The sequence below is a fragment of the Bos grunniens genome, chromosome 21 (genome assembly GCF_055505025.1).
Source record: "Bos grunniens cultivar Pamir isolate PY7600 chromosome 21, Bosgru_T2T1.0, whole genome shotgun sequence".
Taxonomy (NCBI): Eukaryota; Metazoa; Chordata; class Mammalia; order Artiodactyla; family Bovidae; genus Bos; species Bos grunniens.
In genome coordinates this window covers 1,251,304-1,279,209 of record NC_141185.1, presented here as the reverse complement: position 1 = coordinate 1,279,209, position 27,906 = coordinate 1,251,304, and the positions used below count along the sequence as shown (strand labels likewise).

Sequence of the window (27,906 nt, the reverse complement as noted above, 5' to 3'; positions counted from 1 at the left end):
ATGTTGAACTTTAAGCCAACTTTTTCACTCTCCATTTTCACTTTCATCAACAGGCTTTTTAGTTCCTCTTCACTTTCTGCCATAAGGGTGGTGTCATCTGCACATCTGTCCATAAAACCCCCTAATGTCGAAGCAGATGATGTTTTCTGTCCATAAAGAGTCAGAAGATAAGGCTTGTGCCTGGTAAGAGGAGAGTTGATATTAAGAATCCTGTTCAGAGCTGGGTGTTCAAAAGTTTGTACACAGAGGGAAAGGGGCCAGAAAAACTCTCCCCATGGCCCCAGTGACAGGGCAGGGAGGCTTGTCTGTTCCCAAGTTCTGGGTGAGACGGGGATAAAGTCTGCAGTAAGAAACAGACCTTGGGGAAAGTTGACCAGCAGATAAACAGAGCTGTAGAGACAAAGAGTAAGTGGGAAGGTTGATCCCTGGAAATCAGCCGGATGCAGAAAAGGAGAAGGATCCATGCAGATGTAACAGGAGATTGTGAGGCATGGAAGCTACAGAGCAAAGGTTCTGAGTTTCAGTGTGAGGATAAAGAAAATGCATAGCAGGGATATTCAAAGAGACGGTAGCTGAGAACTTTCAAGACATAATCAAAGGCTTAAATTCTCATAAGTCCCAAGAGGGATATATAAGAGTAAACTTTGGTGACTTCCCTGGTGGTCTAGTGGTTAAGAATCTGCCTTCCAGTGCAGGGGACACAGGTTTGACCTCTGGTCAGGGAAGATTCCACATTCCACGGGGCAACAGCCTGTGGGCCACAAATACCGAAGCCACGTGCTGCAACGACCGAAGCCCACGAGCCTGGAGCCTGTGCTCCACGGGAAAAGTCATGAGGAGTCCGAGCGCCACAGCTGGAAAGAAGCCCCCTGCTCTCCACGACTAGAGAAAGCCCTTGGAGCAATGAAGGCCCAGTTAGTAAAAGATATATGTATATATTAAAAAAAAATTAAAGTCAACATATTCAAACTATTGAAAGAATTGTCAGCCAACAGTTTTGTACCCAGATAAACTACCCTTTGAGAGTGAGAGAGAAAGAAATGATTTTTGACAATAAAGCTTGAAGATTTACCATTCTTAGAGCCACAATGAAAGAATTATTTAAGGATAATTTTAGGAAGAAAAAACTGAGTTCAGAAGGAAGACGTGGCATACAAGAAAAAATTGTAAATAAATTGACAAACATGCAGTAAATCTAAGTAATTGTTGAGAGCTAAAAAATTACAGTGACTGTGAAGGATTACCCTCAAAAAGATGAAATTGAAATACTAGAGAATAAGTAAAATGGAATCCTCGCAGAAATAGTTGGGAGAAAAAAATCCCAGTCTCATTTTCTTGTTCAAGAAGCTGGAGGGATCAATGAATTCTAGATTTTGAAGTCAAGTACTGTGTGAAATATTTAAGGTAGCCACAAGAAGGATAGGGGGCTTCCCAGGTGGTGCTAGTGGTAAAAAACCTGCCTGCCAATGCAGGAGATGCGAGAGATGCAGGTATGATCTCTGGGTCAGGAAGATGCCCTGGAGGAGGGCATGGCAACCCACTCCAGTATTCTTGCCTGGAGAATCTCATGGACAGAGGAGCCTGGCCGGCTAAGTCCATGGGGTTGCAAAGAGTCAGACACGACTGAGGCGACTTAGCATGCACAGAAGGATGGAACGATAGGGAGTTTTTCTTTCAGCTACTTGGTGGATTAAGAAAGTGGAAGCCAAGATGTTGGATCAATGACAACGAAAATACGTTTAAATGTTTTGCCGAACACCACGGAATGTACTCAGCTGGAGTTGGCCCAAGGTTTGATGACCTCTGGCCAAGGCCCTGGCCCACCCAAGTGGGGTGGGGGTGCACAAAGCTGGGCCCTCTGTAGGGGCTACATGCTCTGTGTCAGGCTACAAAGGCAGACATCCACCTGTCTCAAAGTTGAAGAAACCTGTCTGTCTGCCCCAGCTTTGGATGGAAAAAAAAAAGAAACCTCAAACTCTCTTGTGCAAAGGGAGTCAGACAGAAAGTCTCAGGGCCCGCCTGGAATATATGGACGATGGTGGAAACTGGGACAAACACACACGAGGATGACACGGCACCCCGTCCTGCAGGCACCCACAGGCCTGCGGAGAGGCGCACTCAGGCCAGCACTGCTGGGCTGGTGTGCTAGACAACGGGGTCTAACAGCCGGGGAGGGTGTCAGCCACGCCTTGCTGTCTGTGAGCTGACACTTTATCATCCCCCGGAGGGCCTGTCAGCCATCTCTGAGCAAAGGAAGACACCTGTGGGTGCCGGGGACCCTCACACGGCTTCACAGCACACACTCATCTCTCTCCCATGAACCCGCTTCTGGGGCTGGGCCCTTGCAGACACGACTGGCCTGAACCTGCCAGCTCTACCTCACCCCTCCTTCCTGCAGAAGCCGCAATCACGGCTCTTCCTCACAGTTCACTCCCTGCCCGTGACTGGCTGGGTACCTCCTGTGTGCCCTCTGGGCCATGCCTTCCTCACCCCCAGGGAGCTGGGGGCATAGGTGTGAACTGCTAGGTATAAAACGAGTAAGTTATGAGGCTGCCTGGTGGTGCAGTAGTGAAGACTTCCTTCAGATAGGCCCTCCCAGTGCAGGGAGCCCAGGCTGAGTCCCTGGTCAGAGATCTAGATCCTACATGCTGCAATGAAAAGCTCACATGCCACAGCTAAGACCCAGCACAGCCAAAAATACATATTTTTAATAGAAATATAATAAAATGAATAAGTTATAGGGATGTTATATACAGCACAGAGAATTAGGTTACATTGTAATAACTTTATATGGAGTGTAATCTATAAACTTATTGAATCACTATGTCATACACCAAAATCACTGCAGATGGTGACTGCAGCCATGAAATTAAAAGATGCTTACTCCTTGGAAGGAAAGTTATGACCAACCTAGACAGCATGTTCAAAAGCAGAGACGTTACTTTGCCAAGAAAGGTCCGTCTAGTCAAGGCTATGGTTTTTCCAGTGGTCATGTATGGATGTGAGAGTTGGACTGTGAAGAAGGCTGAGCGCTGAAGAATTGATGCTTTTGAACTGTGGTGTTGGAGAAGACTCTTGAGAGTCCCTTGGACTGCAAGGAGATCCAACCAGTCCATCCTAAAGGAAATCAACCCTGAATATTCATTGGAAGGACTGATGCTGAAACTGAAGCCTCTAATACTTTGGCCATCTGATGCGAAGAGCTGACTCATTGGAAAAGACACTAATGCTGGGAAAGATTGAAGACAGGAGGAGAAAGGGACGACAGAGGATGAGATGGTTGGAGGGCATCACCGACTCAATGGACACGAGTTTGAGCAAGCTCCGGGAGATGGTGAAGCCTGGAGCGCTGTCACACGTGAGGGTGCGAAGAGTCAGACTGGGTGACTGAGTGACTGAACAACAGCAACAAAAGTGGGGGAGACAATAAAAGAAAAAAAGACGAACTTGTAACGTTACGTATGAGTTGGGAATAGTCAGTAGGACCTTCCTTACAGAAGACTGGCAGGGATAATGTGGAAGAATAATAAAATCAGAAGACCTAAGGGCCTGAAGCCATTTGACACAAGTTGAAGCATGGGAAATTGCGGGGCACCCGGGTGTTCACCCTTAGGTTGCTCCCCAAGTGCCAGGAAGGAGATCCAGCTTGATAACCACCAGGCTTTGTGTCACTGCCCGCGTGGGAGCCGGACCCCAAGGGGACCGGGAGCCCGGAGGCATGCATCACGCAGCACTGCCTGCTGGCATCGACCCCGAGCCCGGAGGCATGCATCACGCAGCAGCGCCTGCTGGCGTCCTCCCGGGGCTCCGTCCGCCTGGGACTGAAAGCAGTGGATGAGAAGTGACTGCGGGGATAGGACACTCCTGCAGCTGACGAGCAGGAGGGCGAGAAGCGCCGTGCCCGAGCACTGACGGGGCTGCAGTTTTATAATCAAAGGAGGAGTGGGGAGGGGAGAAGACCGGCTTTGTCTTTTTTGAGTAGACGTCACGCTTCCATTATCAGCTCTGCCTCCAGGTTGAGCTGGGGAGTTTCCTGTCCCTACGTGGTCAAGCTAGGTCCACAGATTACCGCTTTTCGTGGGTGCAGAGAGCACGTCCGAGGGCTCATTAACCTACTGAGCTCCCGGGCAGGATGCGGGCCTCATGCACCTTGTTGAGGGCCTGTCCCGGGCTCTGCTGGATGGTTTTGTCGCTAAGCCAGCCTGCTTGGTTCCGTGGTTAGGCAACCCTGCTTTCTCAGTTATCATTAACTTACAGGGGTCTCTCAAGTTTCCTATGTACACTTCCCCAGTGGAAGTAACTATGTAATCACCCATGTTGCCCCTTCATTCTGTCCCTGTCATAACCAGGTTTTACAGCTCACTTCTCAGTCCAGGAGCCCCGGCAAGAGGAACAGACACTCCACGAGCGGAAGGGGAGGCGCTGGAAAGGTTGTCTCGGGGGTGAGCGTGAGGAAGTGATTTAAGAGACGTAAAAACCAAACTCAATGTGGGAACCTCAGTTGGATGCAATAACAAATCAGCTATAAGTGACAACCTGGTGACAATTAGTGAAAGTTGGTGAAAGTTTTAGCATCGCTGTAGACTGATGTCTACTGTCCCCCCAGATTCCTATCTTTAAAACTGAACCCCCAATGTGACGCTATTAGGAAGTGGGGCCTTGGGGCGGTGATTAGGTCATGAGGCTGGAGCCCCCGGGAATGGGATTAGTGCCCTCACAAAGAAACCCCAGGGAGCTCCCTGGCCCCTCCCACCAGGAAGGAGGAAGACAGTGAGAAGGTCCAGCCACGCAGCACGAAGTAGCCAGAACCAGACACCAAATGGGCCGGTGTCTTGATGCTGGGCTTTCAGCCCCCAGACCTGTATAAGCCCCTCAGTCTGTTACAGCAGCTAGGATGGATGAAGACAAGAATGAACCACTAAACTGATAAAGTTAAGGAATCGTTGATTTCGTTAGGAGTCATCCTGTAGGAAATTTGTTTATTTGGAAAGGCACACTGAAGTATTCGGAAGTGAAATGTTCCCCATGTCCTCTGTTCATTTATTTTATTTATTTTTATTGAAGTATAGTTGATTTATAACACAATATTATATAAGTTGTGGGCTTCCCTGATGGCTCAGCTGGTAAAGAATCTGCCTGCAACGCGGGAGACCTGGGTTTGATCCCTGGGTTGGGAAGATACCCTGGAGAAGGGAAAGGCTCCCCACTCCAGCATTCTGGCCTGGAGAATTCCGTGGACTGTACAGTCCATGAGGTCGCAAAGAGTCAGACTCAACTGAGTGACTTTCACTTCATTATATAAGTTGCAGGTGAACAACAGAGTGATTCACAACATTTAGTGGTTATACTCCATTTGTTGTTTTTATAAAAATTTGGCCATAGTCCCTGTGTTGTATAATTCCTCTTTAATTTAAAATTCCTTTCTGGGGGCTTCCTTGGTGGCTCAGTGGTAAAGAAACTGCCTGCCAATGCAGGAGACATGGGTTTGATCCATGGGAGGATCCCACATGCCATGGAGCAACTCACCCGTGTGCCACAACTCCTGAGACTGTGCTCCAGAGCCTGGAGCTGCAACTGCCGAAGCCGCGCACCTTAGAGCCCCTGGTCCAGAAGAAGACAGGCCACCGTGAGGAGGAGCCATGCGCTGCAATGCGAGGGGCCCACTTGCAGCAGCTGGAGAAAGACCCTGCACAGCCTCAAGTAAAAAATAAAACAAATAAGTAAATAAAACGAAGACTCCTTCTTGAAGCAGAAGTGGTGCGTGTCGGCAGTTGTGGAGCCTAAGCTGCATGTAACGGCTGCTCGTCACGCTCTCCCATCCAGTCAGCGTGTCTGAGACTTTCTGCAGAGAACAAGTCTAATGGAGCAGCAGAGTAAGAGAAGATGCTGCTACACTCATAAAACTGATGACTTGGAAAATACAGCAAGCCCTTCAAACCTATGAGAAAAAAATCAGCAAATCTTCACTAAAAACAGCAAAAATACAAACAGGGCTTCACAGAGGAGGAGACCCCGTGACGGGCAAGCACGCTCCGTCGTCAGGGGCCTGCAAGCTGCAGCCACGCTTGACGCTGCTCTGTGTCTCCAGATGCAAAACCCATGGAGCACACTGGGAAACTCTTCTGAAAATGCCCAGCACCGTCTTGGAAAGTGAAGATGTTAATGAAGGAAAACGGGCTAGTAGACTCAGGTGTCCAGTGACTCTACCCAGGAGCAGAGGCCACCTCGGCTGTGGTCTGGAGAGGAGGGCAGACCCCCAGGCTGAACTGACAGGGTGTCTAGAAGAAAGCACAGGGGTCTGGGGGTAGCCAGTGGCATCTTCCCCTTTTACCTCTCAGCACACTCACGCCGGCCCCAGGACTCTGCCTGGGAACCAATACCCTGTCCATGGTCACCCAAAGGTCAGCACCCTGGACAGGGCCCCTGCAGCCCTGTCCTGCTGGGGTCTCGCAGGCAGGGCCTGGGCACACACCCAGACCTCATCCAAAGAGGACTTTGAATGAAGGAATGGGAAAGGGTCCTGTCCTCAGAGAGTCCCAGGCAGATGGGAGAAGGGGTGGGGCTAGGGAGGCAGAGGCCTGCGCTGGGAACCCGGGCTGAGCAAACTATAGCCAGCCTGACTTTCAGACAGCCCAGGGAGCGGCCAGCCTGCATTCTCCAGGATGGAGGTCCCAGCTGCCTCCATTTCCCAGACTCCCTTGCAGCTACATGCAGCCATGTGACTAAGTTCTGAATCATGAGACGTGAGTGGAAGTGCCCTGTGAGATTTTCAGGACGTCTTCCCGGATGTCTGCCCTTATATCCTGCTCTGCTAGGAACAGGAGGCAGTGACTGAGCTCCAGCAGTCATTATGTGGCCATGAGGCTGCCAGGTAAGCCTAGGGATTGGGAACTGAGAGTTGGAGGGGCCTGGTTCCCAATGGCTGCAGAGCCAATACCATCCCTAGGCTGCCAGTATTATGGGGAAATAAACAATGTTGCTCAAGACCTGGTTCTTTGAGTCTCGATGCACGCGTGCATACTAAGTCACTTCAGTCATGCCCAAATCTGTGCAACGCATGGGCTGTAGCCTGCCAGACTCCTCTGTCCATGGCATTCTCCAGGCAAGAATACTGGCGTGAGCTGCCATTCCTTTCTCCAGGAGATCTTCCCGACCCAGGGATCAAACCCACGTCTCTTAAGTCTCCGGCATTAGCAGGCGAAACACTAGCACCACAAGGTCTGCACCAAACCTAGCTCGGATGCACAGGCCTGTGACTTGGGGGTAGGGGTTGGGGAGGGATCTTCTCTGGCTGTGAAAGTTCTCAGCCCCACCCTCCAGCTGGCTCACCCGGCTCCAGATGTCTGTCAAGGGCGCAGAGGGAGGTACGGAGGATGAAGAGGAAGTGGCCAGAAGGGGAAGCAGCAGGCTGCAGAGAGGAGGCAGGTGGGAGGTGATCGCGGTAACGGCCTGCAAGCTGACGGCCTGCGTCTGTGGCGAAGCCAAGATGAACGCCAAGGCGGGACCCTTGGAGGTAAGAGCCAGCGAGGTCAGATGGGAGGGCCGGACCGACGGCCCTGAGAAGGGGGCTTTAGTCCACCTCTCCCCTGCTGCCAGCAGCCCTGGGCCCAGAGGGTCACGAAGCTCCAGTGCGGCCTGCGGGTCATCATCCATCCCTCCAGTGGTGTGTGCAGCCAGGACCACAGGGCCTGGGCTCTCCCAGCGAGCTCAGCCTGGGGTGGGCAGCTGCACCCCAGGCCCTGCAGGGTGGCAAGTCCCACCCTTTCAGCTGGGATCTGCCCAGCACAGGGCGGGGGTAGCACGGAGCTGCCCCCCGGTGGTCTCCCAGCCCAACACAGCCTTGAGATGCCAGTGCTGGTGGGTCACCCTCTCCCAACAGCCAGTCCCACCCCTGGACACATGGGGTCCTCAGGGTCGAGCTGCCCAGAGCCCCCTGGACGGCAGGCCTCCCCAGGCCCTTGTAGTTCACAAGGGGGTAGGTGGCCTGGCAGTCATCTCCGCTGGGTGGCCCCTGGGTGGGGCTGCGGGGGCAGGGCACTCCCACCTTCTTGTGAGCCTGGCCCGGGAACCCGCACAGGGCTGCACCCTGATCGCCTCTCCTGAGCATCAGTGAAGGGTCTGGGAAGCCCCCCTGGGGCAGGGAGGGGAGTGGCAGACCCCCGAGCTCCCTTCTTCAGGGTGTAGGGGCTCCTGGTGGGGAGGGGTGCCAGGCCTCGGGCTCTGAGCCCCTTCTCTAATTCCAGGGCCCCCCGCCCCCAGGCCCAGCTCCCATGGCTGCCCCTCCCCCATGGAGGCTGGCTGGGGGCCCTGCAGGAGGACATCCCCAGAACCCGGGGCCTGTGCGACAGCCTGGCTCCCTGGGCCCCAGTGCCCAGCTGAGCTGTGCTCACAGGCGGGCAGCGTGACCCCAGCCCCAGGCCCCAGGTGGCACTGGCCACTCGCCATCAAGGCCAGGAGGGAGGGCTGCACCTGCCCCTCACAGAAGCCTCAGAAGTTGGTTGGTGGTGGGCGCCGGGGAGTGGGGTTGGGGGGACCACATCTCTGTGCATGGACCCCGCCCCGCACTCGAGGGAGGGCAGCCTCAGCTCAGAGCTGGGGAGCATCCCGCTTGGGGTGGCATTTGAGACTGCTCTGGGGAGGGGGACAACTCCAACTGGATCCAGGCTGCCTGGCTTCCAGCTCCTTGTGAGAGGGACCACTCTGAGGGGATAAGACCTCCGTCCCCAGCTGGCTGCAGAGTTCTGGGGCAGAGAGAGACCCCCGCCAGCATCAAGGGGTCCTGACTCAGCCCCCAGCCCCCAGCCCCCAGAAGAACAACCCTCTCTCTGTGCCAGGCCCCCAGCCAGGACCAGGGTCACTGCCCGGCTCCCAGGAGGGGCCAGCACAGGGCCAGGATGGGGGGCCCAGCCCAGGAAGCGAAGCAGCTATTTATGAACCAGCATCGAGAGGACCCAGCCTGAAAGCAGAAATGGCGGCAGACTTGCTGCGGTTGAAACGAGGAACTGAGATTCAGACGCCCACACCGCACTGGGGGGCGCCGAGAGGGAAACCAGCAGGCCATACATGCCCTGGGCACACACAGGACGCACGGGCACACAGACACGCACGGGCACACAGACACGCACACGCACACACAGACACACACACGGATGCACATGCACACAGGATGCACACGCACACGCACACACGCGCCAGTGCTGGGTGATGGACTCAATCCCTTCAGGCCAGGCCAGGGTGAGGGTCACCTGGGCCAGGAACAGGGTCTGCAGGGTCCCCACGAGGTGGCCTCCCCGCTGCCCAGCTGCCCGGGAGTGTGGGGTCACCACGCCCAGGCCCAGAGCTGCGGGTGATGCCGGTCACCCCGCCCAGGGGCTGAGACCTCTGCTGAGCACACGGGTGGCCCCGGCGTGGCCCAGCTCCACACTGCCCTGCGGCCCGCGGAAGAGGGCAGTCAGCACTGCGAGAGTGGGGGCCCGCAGGAGGGGCTGAGCTGCCACACAGGACCCCCGGGACAGAGCGGCAGGGGCAGAAGGAGCCACGAGGGGCCAGGACTCCCCGCCCAGGGGCTGCTGGCACCTGTCTGGAGGACCTGGGAACACGTCCAGCCCCCAGGCCGTGGCCTCAGGCCTGCCCTGGCCAGCCCCTCCTGGCGGCAGGGGTGGTCTGTCTCAGGAGAGTGCGGCCCCCGGGACCCGGGTGGTGTCTTCCTCCAGCTGCAGGTGCGGGGGACGCTCGTGCTGCTGTGCCTGGGCGCCGTGACCCTCACCTGCCTCCTGGGGCTGAGGTCCTCCCCTTCCACCTGGAGCCAGGGCTGCCCTGAGGAAGGGCCCGCCAGGCCTGGGGGCCTTGGCTCCCGTGTGGACTGGGATCCTCGAGGACGGGAGGCCCGGCGGCGGCATCAGCAAAAGGACTCCTGCCGGTGAGCAAGCCGTGGGCTCCGCGGGGCAGCGGCGGGCGGGCAAGCCCGGGAGGCTCTGCCCCAGACGCCCCTGCCTTCCCAGCCTGGGTCTCCCCAGAGGGACAAGCACTGTCCTTCTTCCCCTCCTCTGGGAAGAGGCAGGTTCCGGGAGGGTGGGCTGGAGGCAGGGGGTCGTCAGGGCGGGATGAGGAGTGCTCTTGGCAGGACACACAGGCTGTCACCCGGGACTGGGTGGCCGTCGCATCCCTCCCGCCTGGGGTAGGGCCACAGGCCCCACCCCTCCCGGCCGTCCCAGGGTCCTGGAACCTCAGAACCACACAGCACACCCCCTGACCGAGCCCTTCTGGGTCAGTGTTGGTGACTCCAAGGGCCTCCACACCCACAGGAGCCCAGACCCAACAGCTCTGAGGGGAGCACGCTGGGCTTGGGTGGGGGTGGGGACTGGCACCAACCCCTGACTCGGGCAGGCCCCCCCGGGCACTCCTGGTGTCAGGCCTGCCCTGCCCCATCCGGCCTGGGCTCTGCCTCCCGCTTGCTGACTGGGATGGAGCAGGTGATGCGAGGCTGGCCGGCTGCTCTTATGCTCACACCCGGCACCCCCTGTGCAGGCTCGTCCTCGTGGAGAGCATCCCCCAGGACCTGCGATCTGTAGCAGGCAGCCCGGCCGCCCAGCCCCTGGCCCAGGCCTGGATGCAGCTGCTGGACGCCGCCCGAGAGAGCGTCCACGTGGCCTCCTTCTACTGGTCCCTCACGGGGCCCGACATCGGGGTCAACGACTCGTCTTCCCAGCTGGTGTGTGGCCCTCGCCCCTGACTCGGAGCCCGCGGGCTGTGCCAGGGCCAGGCACACAGCAAGGCCAGCAGGCTGCCCGTCTGTCTGACCGAGCTGTGGGCAGTTGGGGCCGCCTCGGGGGAGATCTGGGCCCCTCCTTGTGGGATAGGGTGGTCTCTCTCTCACCCTGGCCTGCTCTAACAGGGCGAGGCCCTCCTGCAAAAGCTGCAGCAGCTGCTGGACAGAAACGTGTCCCTGGCCGTGGCCACCAGCACCCCAACTCCGGCCAAGAACTCCACTGACCTGCAGGTCCTGGAAAGCCGAGGTGGGAGCCTGCCATCCTGGGCCCGGGGGCCAGCGAGAGCTCTGGGGCTGCCTGGGGAGGGGCTGGGAGCCTGGGGGAACCCCGGGCCGACCAACGCCTCCTTCTCCCACCTGTAAAGTGGGGGTGAGGACACCGTCCATGAGGAGGAAGGAACTGGGCTCAGCACGACGCGGGCTCACCCACCGCTCTGCCCCCTTGTCAGGCGCCCAGGTGAGACACGTGCCCATGGGAAAGCTCACTGGCGGCGTTTTGCACTCCAAGTTCTGGGTGGTGGATGGGCGGCACATCTACGTGGGCAGTGCCAACATGGACTGGAGGTCCCTGACACAGGTGAGTCCCCGAGCCCCAGGAGGGGAGGCCCCCTGGAGCTCGTCCGCCCTGGCACCCCTGACGTCCCCGTGTGGGCAGTCATCCCGGGGGATGGAGGCAGGTCTGTAACGCCCCTGTGGTAGAAACACCCGGAGGCTGGTTGCTGCTGCTAAGTCGCTTCAGTCCTGTCCGACTCTGTGCGACCCCATAGACGGAAGCCCACCAGGCTCCCCCGTCCCTGGGATTCTCCAGGCAAGAACACTGGAGTGGGTTGCCATTTCCTTCTCCAATGCATGAAAGTGAAAAGTGAAAGTGAAGTCGCTCAGTTGTATCCGACCCTCAGAGACCCCATGGATTGCAGCCCACCAGGCTCCTCCATCCATGGGGTTTTCCAGGCAAGAGTACTGGAGGGTTACAGGACTCTAAAGGCACTGCTGTAGAAGGTCGCTTACCCGCCTGGAAACACGGTCAGGTCACCTTGTCCAAGGGGCCACGCAGACAAAGCAGGAACCCTTTCAGGAGAAGCAGCGCTTTAGCCGTCAGCCATCAGCAGCGGTTGTCGATTAGCAGTGAAGAACGAGCTGTCTCTCTTTGGGCGCTGATGCTTTCTATTGTTTTCTGGCAATGAACACGTATTGGCCTTGGATCATAATGTGTAAGAAGAGCAAGGACCCACTGGGCTCCCTACCTGTAGCTCCCCTGTACACGTGGATTCCATGATGCTGCTGCAGACTGGCTGCCCAGTGGGGGTGTGCGCCTGCCGGGCAGCCTTGGCCCGGCTGGGGGGGTCCACCCAGCCCCACACAGGGCCCCCCGCCCCTGCAGCACTGCCGGATGCCCACAGGTGAAGGAGCTCGGTGCCGTCATCTACAACTGCAGCCGCCTGGCCCAGGACCTGGAGAAGACCTTCCAGACCTACTGGGTGCTGGGGACACCCAGGGCTGTCCTCCCCAAGCCCTGGCCTCAGAACTTCTCCTCTCACATCAACCGCTTCCAGCCGCTCCGGGATCACTTTGACGGGGTGCCCACCACTGTCTACTTCTCGGTAAGAGTGGACAGGCCCTGAGGCCCTTCTGAGCCCCTGCTCTCTGCCCGGCCACACCCACCAGAAGTCTCGCCCACCCGGGCCTGCCCTGCAGACCACGGCACCTGCGAGGTCCGCGGCTGTGGTCCCCAGGGTGACCCCGGCAGAGGACCCTGCCGTCATCATCCACAGGAGACAGGCGGCCTGGGTGGTGGGGGACGCTCTGTGGCCCTGGGAACCTCCACGCACATCGCTGGGTGGGGTCTGACTCAGGGAGCAGGAAGGGTAGCGGGGGCGGGTAGGACCAGAGCACCAGTGATGGTGTCCCTCCACTGCAGAGGGGAGGGAACTGGGGGGCAGGCGGCCACAGCTACCAGCCAGGAACCTCCCTGGGGTACGGGCAGCTACCCCAGTGCTCGGTTGCAGTGGAGACCTGGCCTCAGAGGAGGGACACGTGTCCCGATGTGGGAGTCCGGCTGAGCCCCCCAGGGAGCTTCCTCGAGGGTCAGGCCAGCCCAGGGCCCCACCCCTGCGGGCTGCGCCTCCTGCCTTATTCCCAGTTCCCGGGGCTGGAGGGTGGGTGTGTGGTGGGGTCTCGGGCCAGTAACCAAGCGGCTCAGAACCAGGCCCCTTAGGGACCTGCCTCCACCCGGCCCCACAGGCGTCGCCGCCTGCTCTCTGCCCCCACGGCCGCACCCGCGACCTGGATGCGCTGCTAGCGGTCATGGGGGCTGCCCGGGAGTTCCTCTACGCCTCGGTGATGGAGTACTTTCCCACCACACGCTTCAGACACCCCGCCAGGTGGGCCGGCTGGGGGCTGTCCTGTCTTCTCGCCTGTAGGGACCCTGTCGGGGCAGGCTGGCAGGGCTCCGCCGGCCCGAGGACCCTGACCTGCCATGCCCCTCCCCCAGCTACTGGCCAGTGCTGGACACGGCGCTGCGGGTGGCGGCCTTCAGCAGGGGGGTGCGCGTGCGCCTGCTGGTCAGCTGCTGGCTCAACACGGACCCCAGGATGTTCCCCTTCCTGCGGTCCCTGCAGGCACTCAGCAACCCAGCGGCCAACGTGTCCATGGACGTGGTAAGAATGCGTCCCTGGGCCGGGCTGGGCAGCGGCCTGTCTGCCCCCCGACACACCCTCTCTGTTCTCCCAAGAAAGTCTTCATCGTGCCCGTGGGGAACCACTCCAACATCCCCTTCAGCAGGGTGAACCACAGCAAGTTCATGGTCACGGAGAAGGCGGCCTACATAGGTGAGTCGGGCGGCAGCCTGCGTCCTCCAGGGCTCCACGCGAGGCCACCCCAGTCTGCACGAAGCTCGTGTCCCCCAGGCAGGGGGCCTGCGTGCAGGAGGGCTCAGGGCTCTCCATGGAGGCAGCCAGCCCTATGGTCAGCTGGCCCCACAGGGCAGGTGGGGAATCCCCGCACAGAGCTCACTGAGCCCTGAGTTTGTGGGCGGGCAGGGGTGGGACCCCTCCAGTGGCCACAGGGCCCACCGGGCTGGGTGGGGCAGCAGAGGGACCCGTGCGGCCCCATCCCCAGCCTCCTGTGCCCGCTGCCCGCAGGCACGTCCAACTGGTCAGAAGATTACTTCAGCAGCACCTCAGGTGTGGGCCTGGTGGTCAGCCAGAGGGCCTCTGGCGCCCAGCTGGGGGTGAGCACCGTGCAGGAGCAGCTGCGGCAGCTCTTCGAGCGAGACTGGAGCTCCCGCTACGCCGTGGGCCTGGATGGACAGGCCCAGGGCCAGGACTGTGTTTGGCAGGGCTGAGGTTCGGCCCTTCCTGGCAGCGGGGTCCTGGCAGCGGGGTGGGGCCTCCTTGCCTCACCTGGCCCCCAGCCTGGACTCCAAGCAGCTTCACTCGCACAAGCCCTGGTCAGGGGCGGGACTGTCCACCTCAGGGCGGACACAAACCACTTGCTCTCCAAATCTAGCCCTTTGAACCCCCGCCTGCTCCAGGGAGCTGTCCGGGATGCCCCTCCCTGACTCCCACGGAGCCGCCATTCCTGTCCACAAGTGGGGCCTCTAGAAAACGCGTGTGCCTCTGTGTCTCTGTGTGCGTCGGCTGCGGGGCCGCGCCCGCTTCTGCTCAGCCTCGATATACCTGCGAGGGGCCTGTGTCTATGAGGCCACACCGAGGCGAGGCCAGGCACCTACTGGGGGAGCCCCTGACTCATTGGTGTCCAGTCCTGGGCCCACAGGAACCCAGGGACAGATCAGGGGATGGGTTCAGCAAAGAGAGGGGTTCAGAGGCCTGTCTCAGCCCAGTTCACCATCTCCTGGTTTCTGACCTTGGCTTCAGAGCCCACCTGCCCAGGCAGAGGGCCCCAGACTGCCTGAGGCTAGAGCTGTGGGCTGGTTCAATGTCCAAGAGACCCTGGCAGCTGAGGGAGCCATCGAGTGGACACCAGGTCCACCCTGAGCCACCACCCCTGGGCCCTGAGTCCTCACGATCTCAGAGAGAGCCAGCGGGGCAGCTGTCAGACAGCTAGGACGTGAGCATCCTTGCCTGCCAGGATGGTCCCCAAACCCCGCCAGACCCATGGGGGTCAGGAGAGGATGCCACGGCTCCATGCGGGCCTCCCAGGCATCCAGCGGGTCCAGGAGCTGGTCTGTGCGTGAGCTGCTGCCCCTGGTGCCCACCCCCCACCGCCCCACCCCAGCTGTGCCCCAGGAGCAGCAGAATCCCAGACCGCTCTGCTCCCCCGGCCGCTTGGCCACAGTCCAGGCCGTGATGGGGAGATGGTGAGGGCCCATAGCCAGGGCAAGGCCTGCCCCACATGTGGTAGGTCTGGTGGCCAGCCGCAGAGGCCTGCTCCAAAGCAGAATCCCTCCGCCCCCCGGGAGACCCAGCGTGATGAGGCTCGAGAGGCCTGGGGGCTCCTTCTGGGGTGTGGGGGACAGAGCCTGCCCCTGAGGACCCTGGACCCAGGCCCTTGTGTGGACGGGTCCGCTGCCTGGATGGGGGGCACCAGCCACCTCACTTGGGACAGGTGGGGTGAACAGGCAGTTAGTGGCACGGGTGGCTCACAGCTCTAGCCGGGGGCCAACCCCCGCTGCAGGACGCAGGAAGGTGCTGTGAGCTGTCCGTCAGCCAAGCCCGAGGCAGGGCCCCAAGAGCAGCCTCCAGCTGGCGAGGAACGGGGCCCCGGGCCACCCAGCCAGCAAGGAACTGACTGCCACCGGCAGCTCCGTGAGTTTGGGAGGAGGCTCCTTCCCAGGTTTTATCTGGGGATGAGACAGGGGCCTCGTGGGATGTGGCTGAGGGCTCCCCAGAGCCTCCAGCACCACGGCCCCAGTAAGTCAGACGTGACTCTGTGTGCAGAGAGGCGTGGAGCCCACGAGCCAGGCTGCCCCCCACTATGGTGTTCCCGGGGGGCTGGACTCCCCGTTTTCTCTCCCGGGGCCAAGAGAGGCTCCTGTAACCTCCTGGACTGAAGGACCGAGTCCCCACTGAGCACCCCCCTCCAGCTTCCAGAGGGCCCCACATCCCTGACTGGGGGCCCCTTCCCCGCCGGCCCCCACGGGAGATGCGACTTCCCTCGGGAGAGAGGGCGGGGGAGGGGAGTGGGCTGCCCTCTGGGCCCAGAGGCCCCCAGCGTCCCTGCCCCGCCCTCAGTGCTGAGAGCAGCTACCCCTCTCCGAGCAGAAGGAGGTGGCTCCAGGAACCTTCCCCGGGCAGCAGGGAGGGGGCCAGGCTCCAGGTCCCCCCATGGAGCGCGGCACCCCCACAGGCCCAGAAAGGGCGCCTGAAGGCCACGGGGAGGAGTTGTGACTCTGAAGGGCTGTAGGATGCTCCCTGACCTTGTTCTGAGTCTGCTCCCATGGGCGGCTGGCAGGGACGGCCACCGTGGTGCAGGGAGCCCTGAGCCAGGCCGCTGTGGCCGCCGAGGACCCAGCGAAGCCTCCAGGCTGGGGCCTTCTGCCCCCTGGGCCGCCCCTGTGCTGCCCACGGCCCTCGCCTGGGGCGGCCTCCCAGCTCAGGGCAGCCTGTCCCTGGCCTCGCAGTGGAGCCCTGGGCCCACACCTTCCTCCTCTGTCTCTCACGGCTGCAGGCGGGAAGAAGGGCCCGAGCAGACAGACAGGTGGGGGAGCCGCCCTGACTGTGCTGGCAGAGCAACCTAGCAGCCCTCAGGGGTGTGTGGGGAGCGGAGGTGGGCTTCACCCAGAACAAAGCACCTCGCAGCCGAAACGGGAGGGGGCAGCGCTTTATTTATAGCCCGTTCGGTGTCCAGTGAGCAGCCAAGTGGGTCCCATCTTCAAGCACACTGAGGGGCTGGGGGCCACGCATGCCGGAGAGGGCACTGGCGGGCAAGTGGGCACCCACGGACGTCTGGTGGGAGCTCGTGGACGGATGCCTAGGCCACCTCGGTGGTCTGCTGCCCCAAGCCCAGCGCGGGCAGCATCACTCAAAGCATCCCAGGCTCGCCGTGGCGAGACGGCCCGTGAAGAGCGGGCTGGTTCTAAGCGGGCAGGGAGAGGGTCTCTTGGACTGTGGCAGACTCTGCCAGAAACAGGGAAACAGCCTTCACCAGGAAGCAGCAACCGTGTCTTCGAGGGGCTTGTAGGCAGGTGTCTCGAGTAACATGTGTCTAATAAGGCCCCTCAGGAGCCTGGGACCCTCCTGAAGCTTTGGGAGGCAGCTTCGGGAGGGCCGGGGGCAGGGGCCCCTCTGCTCGCAGCCAGCTCCGCTTCATCCTCCACTCTGGGGGTCACGGCGGAGACTCGCGTCCACATGCGGGGCGCGGGGCACAGCCTCCCCTTCCATCCTCACTGGGCAGCGGGCCCAGGCGCAGGCTCGACCAGGGCCCCCGGGTCCGGCTCCAGCAGGATGAGCTCCGTCCTGGCCCTGGATGTGACCATGGCCCCAGCGCCCGGCACCGTCTCCTCCCTGTCCTCGGGGGAGAAGCTCTCGCGGGCATCAAAGAAGGTGGCGGCTTCTTCCTGGAGCTTTTGCTCTGCCGGAGCCGCCTCTTCCTCCGAGGTCTTGCTTTTCTTGGTGGGGGAGGAGGAGAACCCTAATTTGGGAAATCGGAACCAGCCGGCCTTCTCGGGTTTCTTGGGAGGCTCTGCCTCAGGCGGGGTCTGGGCGGGGGCTGGTCCGTGGGCTTCATCTTTGGAGTCGGCACCTGTCTCTTCAGAGGAAGAAGAGAAACCGATGCTGGGAAGCCAAAACCGGAACAGACCGGAAGACCTCTTACCTTCTGGCTTCTCTTTTGGAGCCTGGTCTCCTTCGGCCAGGCCCGCGGCTGCCTCCTCGCTGTCCTCTTCTGGGGGAAATTCGAGGATCTCTGCGGGCTCCTCGTCAGAGCAGCTCTCCGTACCCGGGTGGCCAGAGTACAGGTTGGTGGTGAGTGCTGGCCCTCTGGATATGCTGACGCCGGACGAGATCACTTCAAATGGTTCTCCGGTGTCTGGCTGCAGGTCTCCAGAAACAGGGTCTGTTCCAGGGGCAGTGTCTTCAGAAGCCTCCTGCAAGCCCCCTATCAGTCGGGAGTCTTGGACCCTCCCCTGCGTGGGGGGCTCAGGGATCTTCACTTTCAGCAATGAAAATCCGTAGGAAGCCGTTTGGATCTCGGACGCAGGGATCTCTGATTCCCGCACAATCTGGGTGGAAACGGCCTCGGGTCCCGAGGGGTCGGCTGGCTCTGCCATCACCCCGCCATGTATGCCGACCCTGGTGCCCTCTCCCCGAGCGCCGTGAATGTGCACTCGGACCCTGGAAGCTTCCGGGGAGAGGTCAAAGGCCACAGGCTGCTCCCCGGGGGTCCCAGGGCCGGCCTTCAGGATGCTGGCACCCCAAGCTCCCACGCTCTCTGTGCGCAAGGCGTCATCCAGGCTGCTCCCTGTGCACTGCACCTCCCGCACGGCGGGGATGAAGACGTCTGCCTCCGATCCGGGGTCAGGGAAGGCGAACCTCGGCATGCTCAGCCTCGGCAGTTTGACAGTTACCACGGAGCCCTCCCAGGGCTGACCCACGCTGACCACAGAAACCTGGGATGGCCCGTCGGTGCTGGACACCTTCAGTTTAACGGGGCCTTCAGGTTGGGAGGACCATCTCTCCGTCCTCCCCTCTCCCCTGGCGAGGTCCAGGCCTGCAGGCCCAGCAGGAGGAGCTTCGGTTTCCAAAAGTGCCCCGCTGGGCATCCGAAGTGGAAGGGAGCCTTCGCCCGGGCGGACCCTGACCTCGGAAGTGGACAGGCCCGCAGGGGGTGCCCCTGGAGGAGGCAGGTGCGGTGTTGAGCCTCTGCCATCTAGGTTTATCTTCAGCACGCCCGCATGGGACGTGCTCTTCTCAGCTGGCTCCAGGGGCTCAGGCGCCTCCACCTCTGACCCCAGAGGCCCCTGAGCCTTGATGAGAGCTGGCCCTTCTTCCCCCAATGCATGGGCAGCAGGCGTGGGACTCAGTGCCCCAGGCATCCCCTTCTCCCTGGCGGGGCGCTGGATGATGGGCAAGTGGAGGGCGGGCATCCTGAACCAGCCCCCCGGCGCGGCTGTGCTCCTCTCCGTCGGGGCGTCCACAGCTGAAGCTCTGCACGACGGCTGGAGGGGGTCTTCTGGTGACTGGGCCGTCCCCTCACCATGAGGCAGGCCGGCTGAGACATCCCCAGACCCGTGCCCTTGGCTGCGATCTGCCAAGGGCAGGCCGCGAGCAGAGTCCAGCCCCTGAGCATCGCTGGGGAGGCACAGGGCAGGGGGGCGCTCGGCAGCCTGAACATCCACCGCAGAATCTGCTGCTTCTGGGCTAGAAAACCCAAACTTTGGTCGATGAAACTTAGGAAAAGTCACCCGACCATAAGATGCAAGAAATAGGGGGTCCACAGGGCCGGCAGGACTACCAGGTGGGCGTGGAAAGCTCTCGTCAGGCGGCAAAGTGGCAGGACTTTCTCTATCATCCTGGGAACACGAGGGGATTTCTGGAGGGAAATGTGGGGCGTCGGGAACAGGCATCTGGTACTTGATGAGAGTGACTGCCTCCGGAGGGACCGCAGAGGACTCAGCGTGAGAACTGCTGACATCAAGGCTGCCTGAGGAAGTACCAGGCCACCCCACGCGGGGACACGGCAGGGACAGTTTATGGCTAGAAACATCCGGCAAGGCGGGATCCACATCAGACACACTAGAGGGCAAAGAAAGCTGAGGATCACCTTCAACAAGGGTAGAACTTCTCAAAGATTTCCCTGGTGAAGAAAACAATGCTGGAAACTTAAAATGCGGTTTCCTGACATGGATTTTAACATCATCTTCAGTTCTAAACGTGCGGCCTCTGGCGGCCGCCTCCTTGTCCCCCAGGGACAGGTCGCCCTCCAGCTTGGCGCCCGGGGCCTGGGTGTCCACCTCCACGCTGGGCAGCGACACCTCCACATCGGGGGCGGCCACCTCGGCCTTGGTGCCCTTCAGGTCCAGCTTGGGCCCCTTGATGTCCACCTGCGGGGCCTTGCTGTCCACCTTGGACAGCTTGACGCTGGGCATCTGCACCTTGGGCAGGTGGGCCTTGATCCCGACTCCCGCCGCCCCTTCCTTGAGCTCGGCTTCGGGCAGGTGGCCCTCCGGCAGCTTGACGCCCACCTCGGCGGCCTTGACCTCCAGCTCGGCCGCGGGCAGCTCCACGCGGACCTCACTGGGCTTGACGTCGGCCTGCACCGAGGGCAGGGTCGCCTCGGCCTGGGCCTTGGGCAGGGACACGTCCACGGCGGCCTCGACGGCCTTGCTGGGCGCCGACACGCCGAAGGACGGCATCTTGAACTTGGGCATTTTGAACTTGCTGTCTCTGGCGGCCACCTCCTTGTCCCCCAGGGACAGGTCGCCCTCCAGCTTGGCGCCCGGGGCCTGGGTGTCCACCTCCACGCTGGGCAGCGACACCTCCACGTCGGGGGCGGCCACCTCGGCCTTGGCGCCCTTCAGGTCCAGCTTGGGCCCCTTGATGTCCACCTGCGGGGCCTTGATGTCCACCTTGGGCAGCTTGACGCTGGGCATCTGCACCTTGGGCAGGTGGGCCTTGATCCCGACTCCCGCCGCCCCTTCCTTGAGCTCGGCTTCGGGCAGGTGGCCCTCCGGCAGCTTGACGCCCACCTCGGCGGCCTTGACCTCCAGCTCGGCCGCGGGCAGCTCCACGCGGACCTCACTGGGCTTGACGTCGGCCTGCACCGAGGGCAGGGTCGCCTCGGCCTGGGCCTTGGGCAGGGACAAGTCCACGGCGGCCTCGACGGCCTTGCTGGGCGCCGACACGCCGAAGGACGGCATCTTGAACTTGGGCATCTTGAACTTGCTGTCTCTGGCGGCCACCTCCTTGTCCCCCAGGGACAGGTCGCCCTCCAGCTTGGCGCCCGGGGCCTGGGTGTCCACCTCCACGCTGGGCAGCGACACCTCCACGTCGGGGGCGGCCACCTCGGCCTTGGCGCCCTTCAGGTCCAGCTTGGGCCCCTTGATGTCCACCTGCGGGGCCTTGATGTCCACCTTGGGCAGCTTGACACTGGGCATCTGCACCTTGGGCAGGTGGGCCTTGATCCCGACTCCCGCCGCCCCTTCCTTGAGCTCGGCTTCGGGCAGGTGGCCCTCCGGCAGCTTGACGCCCACCTCGGCGGCCTTGACCTCCAGCTCGGCCGCGGGCAGCTCCACGCGGACCTCACTGGGCTTGACGTCGGCCTGCACCGAGGGCAGGGTCGCCTCGGCCTGGGCCTTGGGCAGGGACACGTCCACGGCGGCCTCGACGGCCTTGCTGGGCGCCGACACGCCGAAGGACGGCATCTTGAACTTGGGCATTTTGAACTTGCTGTCTCTGGCGGCCACCTCCTTGTCCCCCAGGGACAGGTCGCCCTCCAGCTTGGCGCCCGGGGCCTGGGTGTCCACCTCCACGCTGGGCAGCGACACCTCCACGTCGGGGGCGGCCACCTCGGCCTTGGCGCCCTTCAGGTCCAGCTTGGGCCCCTTGATGTCCACCTGCGGGGCCTTGATGTCCACCTTGGGCAGCTTGACGCTGGGCATCTGCACCTTGGGCAGGTGGGCCTTGATCCCGACTCCCGCCGCCCCTTCCTTGAGCTCGGCTTCGGGCAGGTGGCCCTCCGGCAGCTTGACGCCCACCTCGGCGGCCTTGACCTCCAGCTCGGCCGCGGGCAGCTCCACGCGGACCTCACTGGGCTTGACGTCGGCCTGCACCGAGGGCAGGGTCGCCTCGGCCTGGGCCTTGGGCAGGGACACGTCCACGGCGGCCTCGACGGCCTTGCTGGGCGCCGACACGCCGAAGGACGGCATCTTGAACTTGGGCATCTTGAACTTGCTGTCTCTGGCGGCCACCTCCTTGTCCCCCAGGGACAGGTCGCCCTCCAGCTTGGCGCCCGGGGCCTGGGTGTCCACCTCCACGCTGGGCAGCGACACCTCCACGTCGGGGGCGGCCACCTCGGCCTTGGCGCCCTTCAGGTCCAGCTTGGGCCCCTTGATGTCCACCTGCGGGGCCTTGATGTCCACCTTGGGCAGCTTGACACTGGGCATCTGCACCTTGGGCAGGTGGGCCTTGATCCCGACTCCCGCCGCCCCTTCCTTGAGCTCGGCTTCGGGCAGGTGGCCCTCCGGCAGCTTGACGCCCACCTCGGCGGCCTTGACCTCCAGCTCGGCCGCGGGCAGCTCCACGCGGACCTCACTGGGCTTGACGTCGGCCTGCACCGAGGGCAGGGTCGCCTCGGCCTGGGCCTTGGGCAGGGACACGTCCACGGCGGCCTCGACGGCCTTGCTGGGCGCCGACACGCCGAAGGACGGCATCTTGAACTTGGGCATTTTGAACTTGCTGTCTCTGGCGGCCACCTCCTTGTCCCCCAGGGACAGGTCGCCCTCCAGCTTGGCGCCCGGGGCCTGGGTGTCCACCTCCACGCTGGGCAGCGACACCTCCACGTCGGGGGCGGCCACCTCGGCCTTGGCGCCCTTCAGGTCCAGCTTGGGCCCCTTGATGTCCACCTGCGGGGCCTTGATGTCCACCTTGGGCAGCTTGACGCTGGGCATCTGCACCTTGGGCAGGTGGGCCTTGATCCCGACTCCCGCCGCCCCTTCCTTGAGCTCGGCTTCGGGCAGGTGGCCCTCCGGCAGCTTGACGCCCACCTCGGCGGCCTTGACCTCCAGCTCGGCCGCGGGCAGCTCCACGCGGACCTCACTGGGCTTGACGTCGGCCTGCACCGAGGGCAGGGTCGCCTCGGCCTGGGCCTTGGGCAGGGACACGTCCACGGCGGCCTCGACGGCCTTGCTGGGCGCCGACACGCCGAAGGACGGCATCTTGAACTTGGGCATCTTGAACTTGCTGTCTCTGGCGGCCACCTCCTTGTCCCCCAGGGACAGGTCGCCCTCCAGCTTGGCGCCCGGGGCCTGGGTGTCCACCTCCACGCTGGGCAGCGACACCTCCACGTCGGGGGCGGCCACCTCGGCCTTGGCGCCCTTCAGGTCCAGCTTGGGCCCCTTGATGTCCACCTGCGGGGCCTTGATGTCCACCTTGGGCAGCTTGACGCTGGGCATCTGCACCTTGGGCAGGTGGGCCTTGATCCCGACTCCCGCCGCCCCTTCCTTGAGCTCGGCTTCGGGCAGGTGGCCCTCCGGCAGCTTGACGCCCACCTCGGCGGCCTTGACCTCCAGCTCGGCCGCGGGCAGCTCCACGCGGACCTCACTGGGCTTGACGTCGGCCTGCACCGAGGGCAGGGTCGCCTCGGCCTGGGCCTTGGGCAGGGACACGTCCATGGCGGCCTCGACGGCCTTGCTGGGCGCCGACACGCCGAAGGACGGCATCTTGAACTTGGGCATCTTGAACTTGCTGTCTCTGGCGGCCACCTCCTTGTCCCCCAGGGACAGGTCGCCCTCCAGCTTGGCGCCCGGGGCCTGGGTGTCCACCTCCACGCTGGGCAGCGACACCTCCACGTCGGGGGCGGCCACCTCGGCCTTGGCGCCCTTCAGGTCCAGCTTGGGCCCCTTGATGTCCACCTGCGGGGCCTTGATGTCCACCTTGGGCAGCTTGACGCTGGGCATCTGCACCTTGGGCAGGTGGGCCTTGATCCCGACTCCCGCCGCCCCTTCCTTGAGCTCGGCTTCGGGCAGGTGGCCCTCCGGCAGCTTGACGCCCACCTCGGCGGCCTTGACCTCCAGCTCGGCCGCGGGCAGCTCCACGCGGACCTCACTGGGCTTGACGTCGGCCTGCACCGAGGGCAGGGTCGCCTCGGCCTGGGCCTTGGGCAGGGACACGTCCACGGCGGCCTCGACGGCCTTGCTGGGCGCCGACACGCCGAAGGACGGCATCTTGAACTTGGGCATCTTGAACTTGCTGTCTCTGGCGGCCACCTCCTTGTCCCCCAGGGACAGGTCGCCCTCCAGCTTGGCGCCCGGGGCCTGGGTGTCCACCTCCACGCTGGGCAGCGACACCTCCACGTCGGGGGCGGCCACCTCAGCCTTGGCGCCCTTCAGGTCCAGCTTGGGCCCCTTGATGTCCACCTGCGGGGCCTTGATGTCCACCTTGGGCAGCTTGACGCTGGGCATCTGCACCTTGGGCAGGTGGGCCTTGATCCCGACTCCCGCCGCCCCTTCCTTGAGCTCGGCTTCGGGCAGGTGGCCCTCCGGCAGCTTGACGCCCACCTCGGCGGCCTTGACCTCCAGCTCGGCCGCGGGCAGCTCCACGCGGACCTCACTGGGCTTGACGTCGGCCTGCACCGAGGGCAGGGTCGCCTCGGCCTGGGCCTTGGGCAGGGACACGTCCACGGCGGCCTCGACGGCCTTGCTGGGCGCCGACACGCCGAAGGACGGCATCTTGAACTTGGGCATCTTGAACTTGCTGTCTCTGGCGGCCACCTCCTTGTCCCCCAGGGACAGGTCGCCCTCCAGCTTGGCGCCCGGGGCCTGGGTGTCCACCTCCACGCTGGGCAGCGACACCTCCACGTCGGGGGCGGCCACCTCGGCCTTGGCGCCCTTCAGGTCCAGCTTGGGCCCCTTGATGTCCACCTGCGGGGCCTTGATGTCCACCTTGGGCAGCTTGACGCTGGGCATCTGCACCTTGGGCAGGTGGGCCTTGATCCCGACTCCCGCCGCCCCTTCCTTGAGCTCGGCTTCGGGCAGGTGGCCCTCCGGCAGCTTGACGCCCACCTCGGCGGCCTTGACCTCCAGCTCGGCCGCGGGCAGCTCCACGCGGACCTCACTGGGCTTGACGTCGGCCTGCACCGAGGGCAGGGTCGCCTCGGCCTGGGCCTTGGGCAGGGACACGTCCACGGCGGCCTCGACGGCCTTGCTGGGCGCCGACACGCCGAAGGACGGCATCTTGAACTTGGGCATCTTGAACTTGCTGTCTCTGGCGGCCACCTCCTTGTCCCCCAGGGACAGGTCGCCCTCCAGCTTGGCGCCCGGGGCCTGGGTGTCCACCTCCACGCTGGGCAGCGACACCTCCACGTCGGGGGCGGCCACCTCGGCCTTGGCGCCCTTCAGGTCCAGCTTGGGCCCCTTGATGTCCACCTGCGGGGCCTTGATGTCCACCTTGGGCAGCTTGACGCTGGGCATCTGCACCTTGGGCAGGTGGGCCTTGATCCCGACTCCCGCCGCCCCTTCCTTGAGCTCGGCTTCGGGCAGGTGGCCCTCCGGCAGCTTGACGCCCACCTCGGCGGCCTTGACCTCCAGCTCGGCCGCGGGCAGCTCCACGCGGACCTCACTGGGCTTGACGTCGGCCTGCACCGAGGGCAGGGTCGCCTCGGCCTGGGCCTTGGGCAGGGACACGTCCACGGCGGCCTCGACGGCCTTGCTGGGCGCCGACACGCCGAAGGACGGCATCTTGAACTTGGGCATCTTGAACTTGCTGTCTCTGGCGGCCACCTCCTTGTCCCCCAGGGACAGGTCGCCCTCCAGCTTGGCGCCCGGGGCCTGGGTGTCCACCTCCACGCTGGGCAGCGACACCTCCACGTCGGGGGCGGCCACCTCGGCCTTGGCGCCCTTCAGGTCCAGCTTGGGCCCCTTGATGTCCACCTGCGGGGCCTTGATGTCCACCTTGGGCAGCTTGACGCTGGGCATCTGCACCTTGGGCAGGTGGGCCTTGATCCCGACTCCCGCCGCCCCTTCCTTGAGCTCGGCTTCGGGCAGGTGGCCCTCCGGCAGCTTGACGCCCACCTCGGCGGCCTTGACCTCCAGCTCGGCCGCGGGCAGCTCCACGCGGACCTCACTGGGCTTGACGTCGGCCTGCACCGAGGGCAGGGTCGCCTCGGCCTGGGCCTTGGGCAGGGACACGTCCACGGCGGCCTCGACGGCCTTGCTGGGCGCCGACACGCCGAAGGACGGCATCTTGAACTTGGGCATCTTGAACTTGCTGTCTCTGGCGGCCACCTCCTTGTCCCCCAGGGACAGGTCGCCCTCCAGCTTGGCGCCCGGGGCCTGGGTGTCCACCTCCACGCTGGGCAGCGACACCTCCACGTCGGGGGCGGCCACCTCGGCCTTGGCGCCCTTCAGGTCCAGCTTGGGCCCCTTGATGTCCACCTGCGGGGCCTTGATGTCCACCTTGGGCAGCTTGACGCTGGGCATCTGCACCTTGGGCAGGTGGGCCTTGATCCCGACTCCCGCCGCCCCTTCCTTGAGCTCGGCTTCGGGCAGGTGGCCCTCCGGCAGCTTGACGCCCACCTCGGCGGCCTTGACCTCCAGCTCGGCCGCGGGCAGCTCCACGCGGACCTCACTGGGCTTGACGTCGGCCTGCACCGAGGGCAGGGTCGCCTCGGCCTGGGCCTTGGGCAGGGACACGTCCACGGCGGCCTCGACGGCCTTGCTGGGCGCCGACACGCCGAAGGACGGCATCTTGAACTTGGGCATCTTGAACTTGCTGTCTCTGGCGGCCACCTCCTTGTCCCCCAGGGACAGGTCGCCCTCCAGCTTGGCGCCCGGGGCCTGGGTGTCCACCTCCACGCTGGGCAGCGACACCTCCACGTCGGGGGCGGCCACCTCGGCCTTGGCGCCCTTCAGGTCCAGCTTGGGCCCCTTGATGTCCACCTGCGGGGCCTTGATGTCCACCTTGGGCAGCTTGACGCTGGGCATCTGCACCTTGGGCAGGTGGGCCTTGATCCCGACTCCCGCCGCCCCTTCCTTGAGCTCGGCTTCGGGCAGGTGGCCCTCCGGCAGCTTGACGCCCACCTCGGCGGCCTTGACCTCCAGCTCGGCCGCGGGCAGCTCCACGCGGACCTCACTGGGCTTGACGTCGGCCTGCACCGAGGGCAGGGTCGCCTCGGCCTGGGCCTTGGGCAGGGACACGTCCACGGCGGCCTCGACGGCCTTGCTGGGCGCCGACACGCCGAAGGACGGCATCTTGAACTTGAACCTGCTGTCTCTGCCGTGACCGTCTTTACCCTTTTCCTCGACGTCTATAGTCCCTCCTGTGACGCTGGTTTGTTTTTGTTTATCTGTTTCCTGAATTTGTGTCGTTTTTTCTCCTTTTCCCTCCTTGGCTGGTGACCACCCGAATGACGGCAGCTTGCACTTCAGGATTCTTGTCCTTCCTTCCATCTCCTCCGTTTCTTGTTCCCCTTCCTTGCTGTCATCTCCCTGCTTCTGCACCGCGTCCTCCTCTCCTCCTCCCTCTCGTTTTGTCCTCTGTGTTTCTTGTGGTCTTGTCATCGTCTGTGACTCTGTGTCCCCTTCGTCGTCACCCGTGGCCCTGGAGTCGTCGGTAGAGACCCGTGTCCACCAGCTTCCCCAGCGCACCGGGGCTGTGCCCTCTGCCTCCTCCGGTACTCCTTCTCTGGCCACCTTGAACTTGGGTGTCTTTAAGCTGGTTATGCGGATGCGGAATTCTGGCTGGCCGTTCTGGTAGGTGCCCTGGTCTGCGGAGCCCTTCAGAGACAGCCTGGCAGTGCCCAGCTGTGGCCCCTGAGTGTCCTCCGCGGCTCCCTCCCTGGTCTCGCCTGGGGCTGTCCCCGCCTCTGTTTGTTCCTCCGCAAGAGTCTCCTGCGGGCCCCTGGCCTGTTTTTTCTTCCTTCGCAGTCTGGGTGCGGGGCCCACCCCGTCGCCTGTGGGTCCCTGGCCAGGCAGTGCAGGCTCCTTGGGCCCCTCAGCCTCCTCAGCCACCCCGATGGCCTCTTGTTCGGCCTCCGAGGGCCCTGCCTCCTCCAGCAGCTCAGCTGGGCCTGCTCCGCCCTGGTCGCCCCTGCCCGTCGGGCCCTTCCCTGAGCCCACCCTGAACCTCAGGCTGGGGAACCGTCTCCTCCGCTGGCTGCCCGGCTCCTCCTCCTGGGCCTGCTCCTCCGCAGGGAGCCGGGCCTCTGTGTCTGTGCTTGTGGGCGACAGGTCGGGCCCCTGCCCCCGCTCGTAGGCCTCCGAGGAGCTGTGCGACCTCCGGGGCCCTCGTTTGCCCTTCAGTGCTTGGAACTTGGGCCAGGAAAGCCGCTCCCGCTGGGCTCGCCGTCCCCTGCCCTCCCTGGGTGTGGGGAGGAGCCTCTGCTGGTCTCCGTCACCCTGCAGCGTCTTCGTGGGGGTCTCCGTGCACCCGTCAGCGACATCCTGGTCCTGGAACAAGGAGAGCGAACCTGTTGGCCCCAAACAGGGAGGCGGAGGCCCTGGGCTCCGGGGACTGGAAGGGGTG

General features: G+C 63.0%; 2 protein-coding genes across 19 annotated transcripts in view; one reads left to right on the top strand and one right to left on the bottom strand.

The window, feature by feature from the left end:
- Positions 1 to 7,390: 7,390 nt before the first annotated feature.
- PLD4 (phospholipase D family member 4) lies at positions 7,391 to 14,374 on the top strand. 13 transcript variants are annotated; one of them, XM_086365038.1, is made up of 10 exons: positions 7,391 to 7,513; positions 9,720 to 9,919; positions 10,528 to 10,711; positions 10,895 to 11,015; positions 11,218 to 11,345; positions 12,169 to 12,369; positions 13,010 to 13,149; positions 13,260 to 13,425; positions 13,500 to 13,596; positions 13,909 to 14,374. In XM_086365038.1, the coding sequence occupies exons 1-10, from the start codon at positions 7,487 to 7,489 to the stop codon at positions 14,109 to 14,111; spliced, it is 1,467 nt and encodes a 488-aa protein (XP_086221164.1). In that variant the 5' UTR covers positions 7,391 to 7,486; the 3' UTR covers positions 14,112 to 14,374. The 13 variants fall into 13 exon arrangements, with proteins under 13 accessions (XP_086221164.1, XP_086221167.1, XP_086221171.1 ...); XM_086365041.1 differs by having other exon boundaries at positions 11,134 to 11,225; XM_086365045.1 differs by having other exon boundaries at positions 9,714 to 9,919; positions 13,504 to 13,596.
- Positions 14,375 to 16,534: 2,160 nt separating this feature from the next.
- The window catches only part of AHNAK2 (AHNAK nucleoprotein 2), a 33,448-nt gene continuing 22,076 nt past the window's right edge, over positions 16,535 to 27,906 (bottom strand). For all 6 annotated transcript variants that reach the window (XM_086365031.1, XM_086365025.1, XM_086365029.1 and 3 more), the window contains exon 7: positions 16,535 to 27,830. In XM_086365031.1, coding sequence (XP_086221157.1) covers positions 17,112 to 27,830 — 10,719 coding nt within the window. In that variant the 3' untranslated portion in view covers positions 16,535 to 17,111. The remainder of the gene's footprint in view (positions 27,831 to 27,906) is intronic.

Bases quoted from the DNA above. Each gene is read 5' to 3' on its own strand.
- PLD4 (XM_086365032.1), top strand. From the start codon at position 7,487: ATGAACGCCAAGGCGGGACCCTTGGAG. The intron at 9,920-10,527 runs GTGAGCAAGCCG...CCCCCTGTGCAG, and splicing joins CAGCAAAAGGACTCCTGCCG to GCTCGTCCTCGTGGAGAGCA. The intron at 10,712-10,894 runs GTGTGTGGCCCT...CTGCTCTAACAG, and splicing joins ACGACTCGTCTTCCCAGCTG to GGCGAGGCCCTCCTGCAAAA.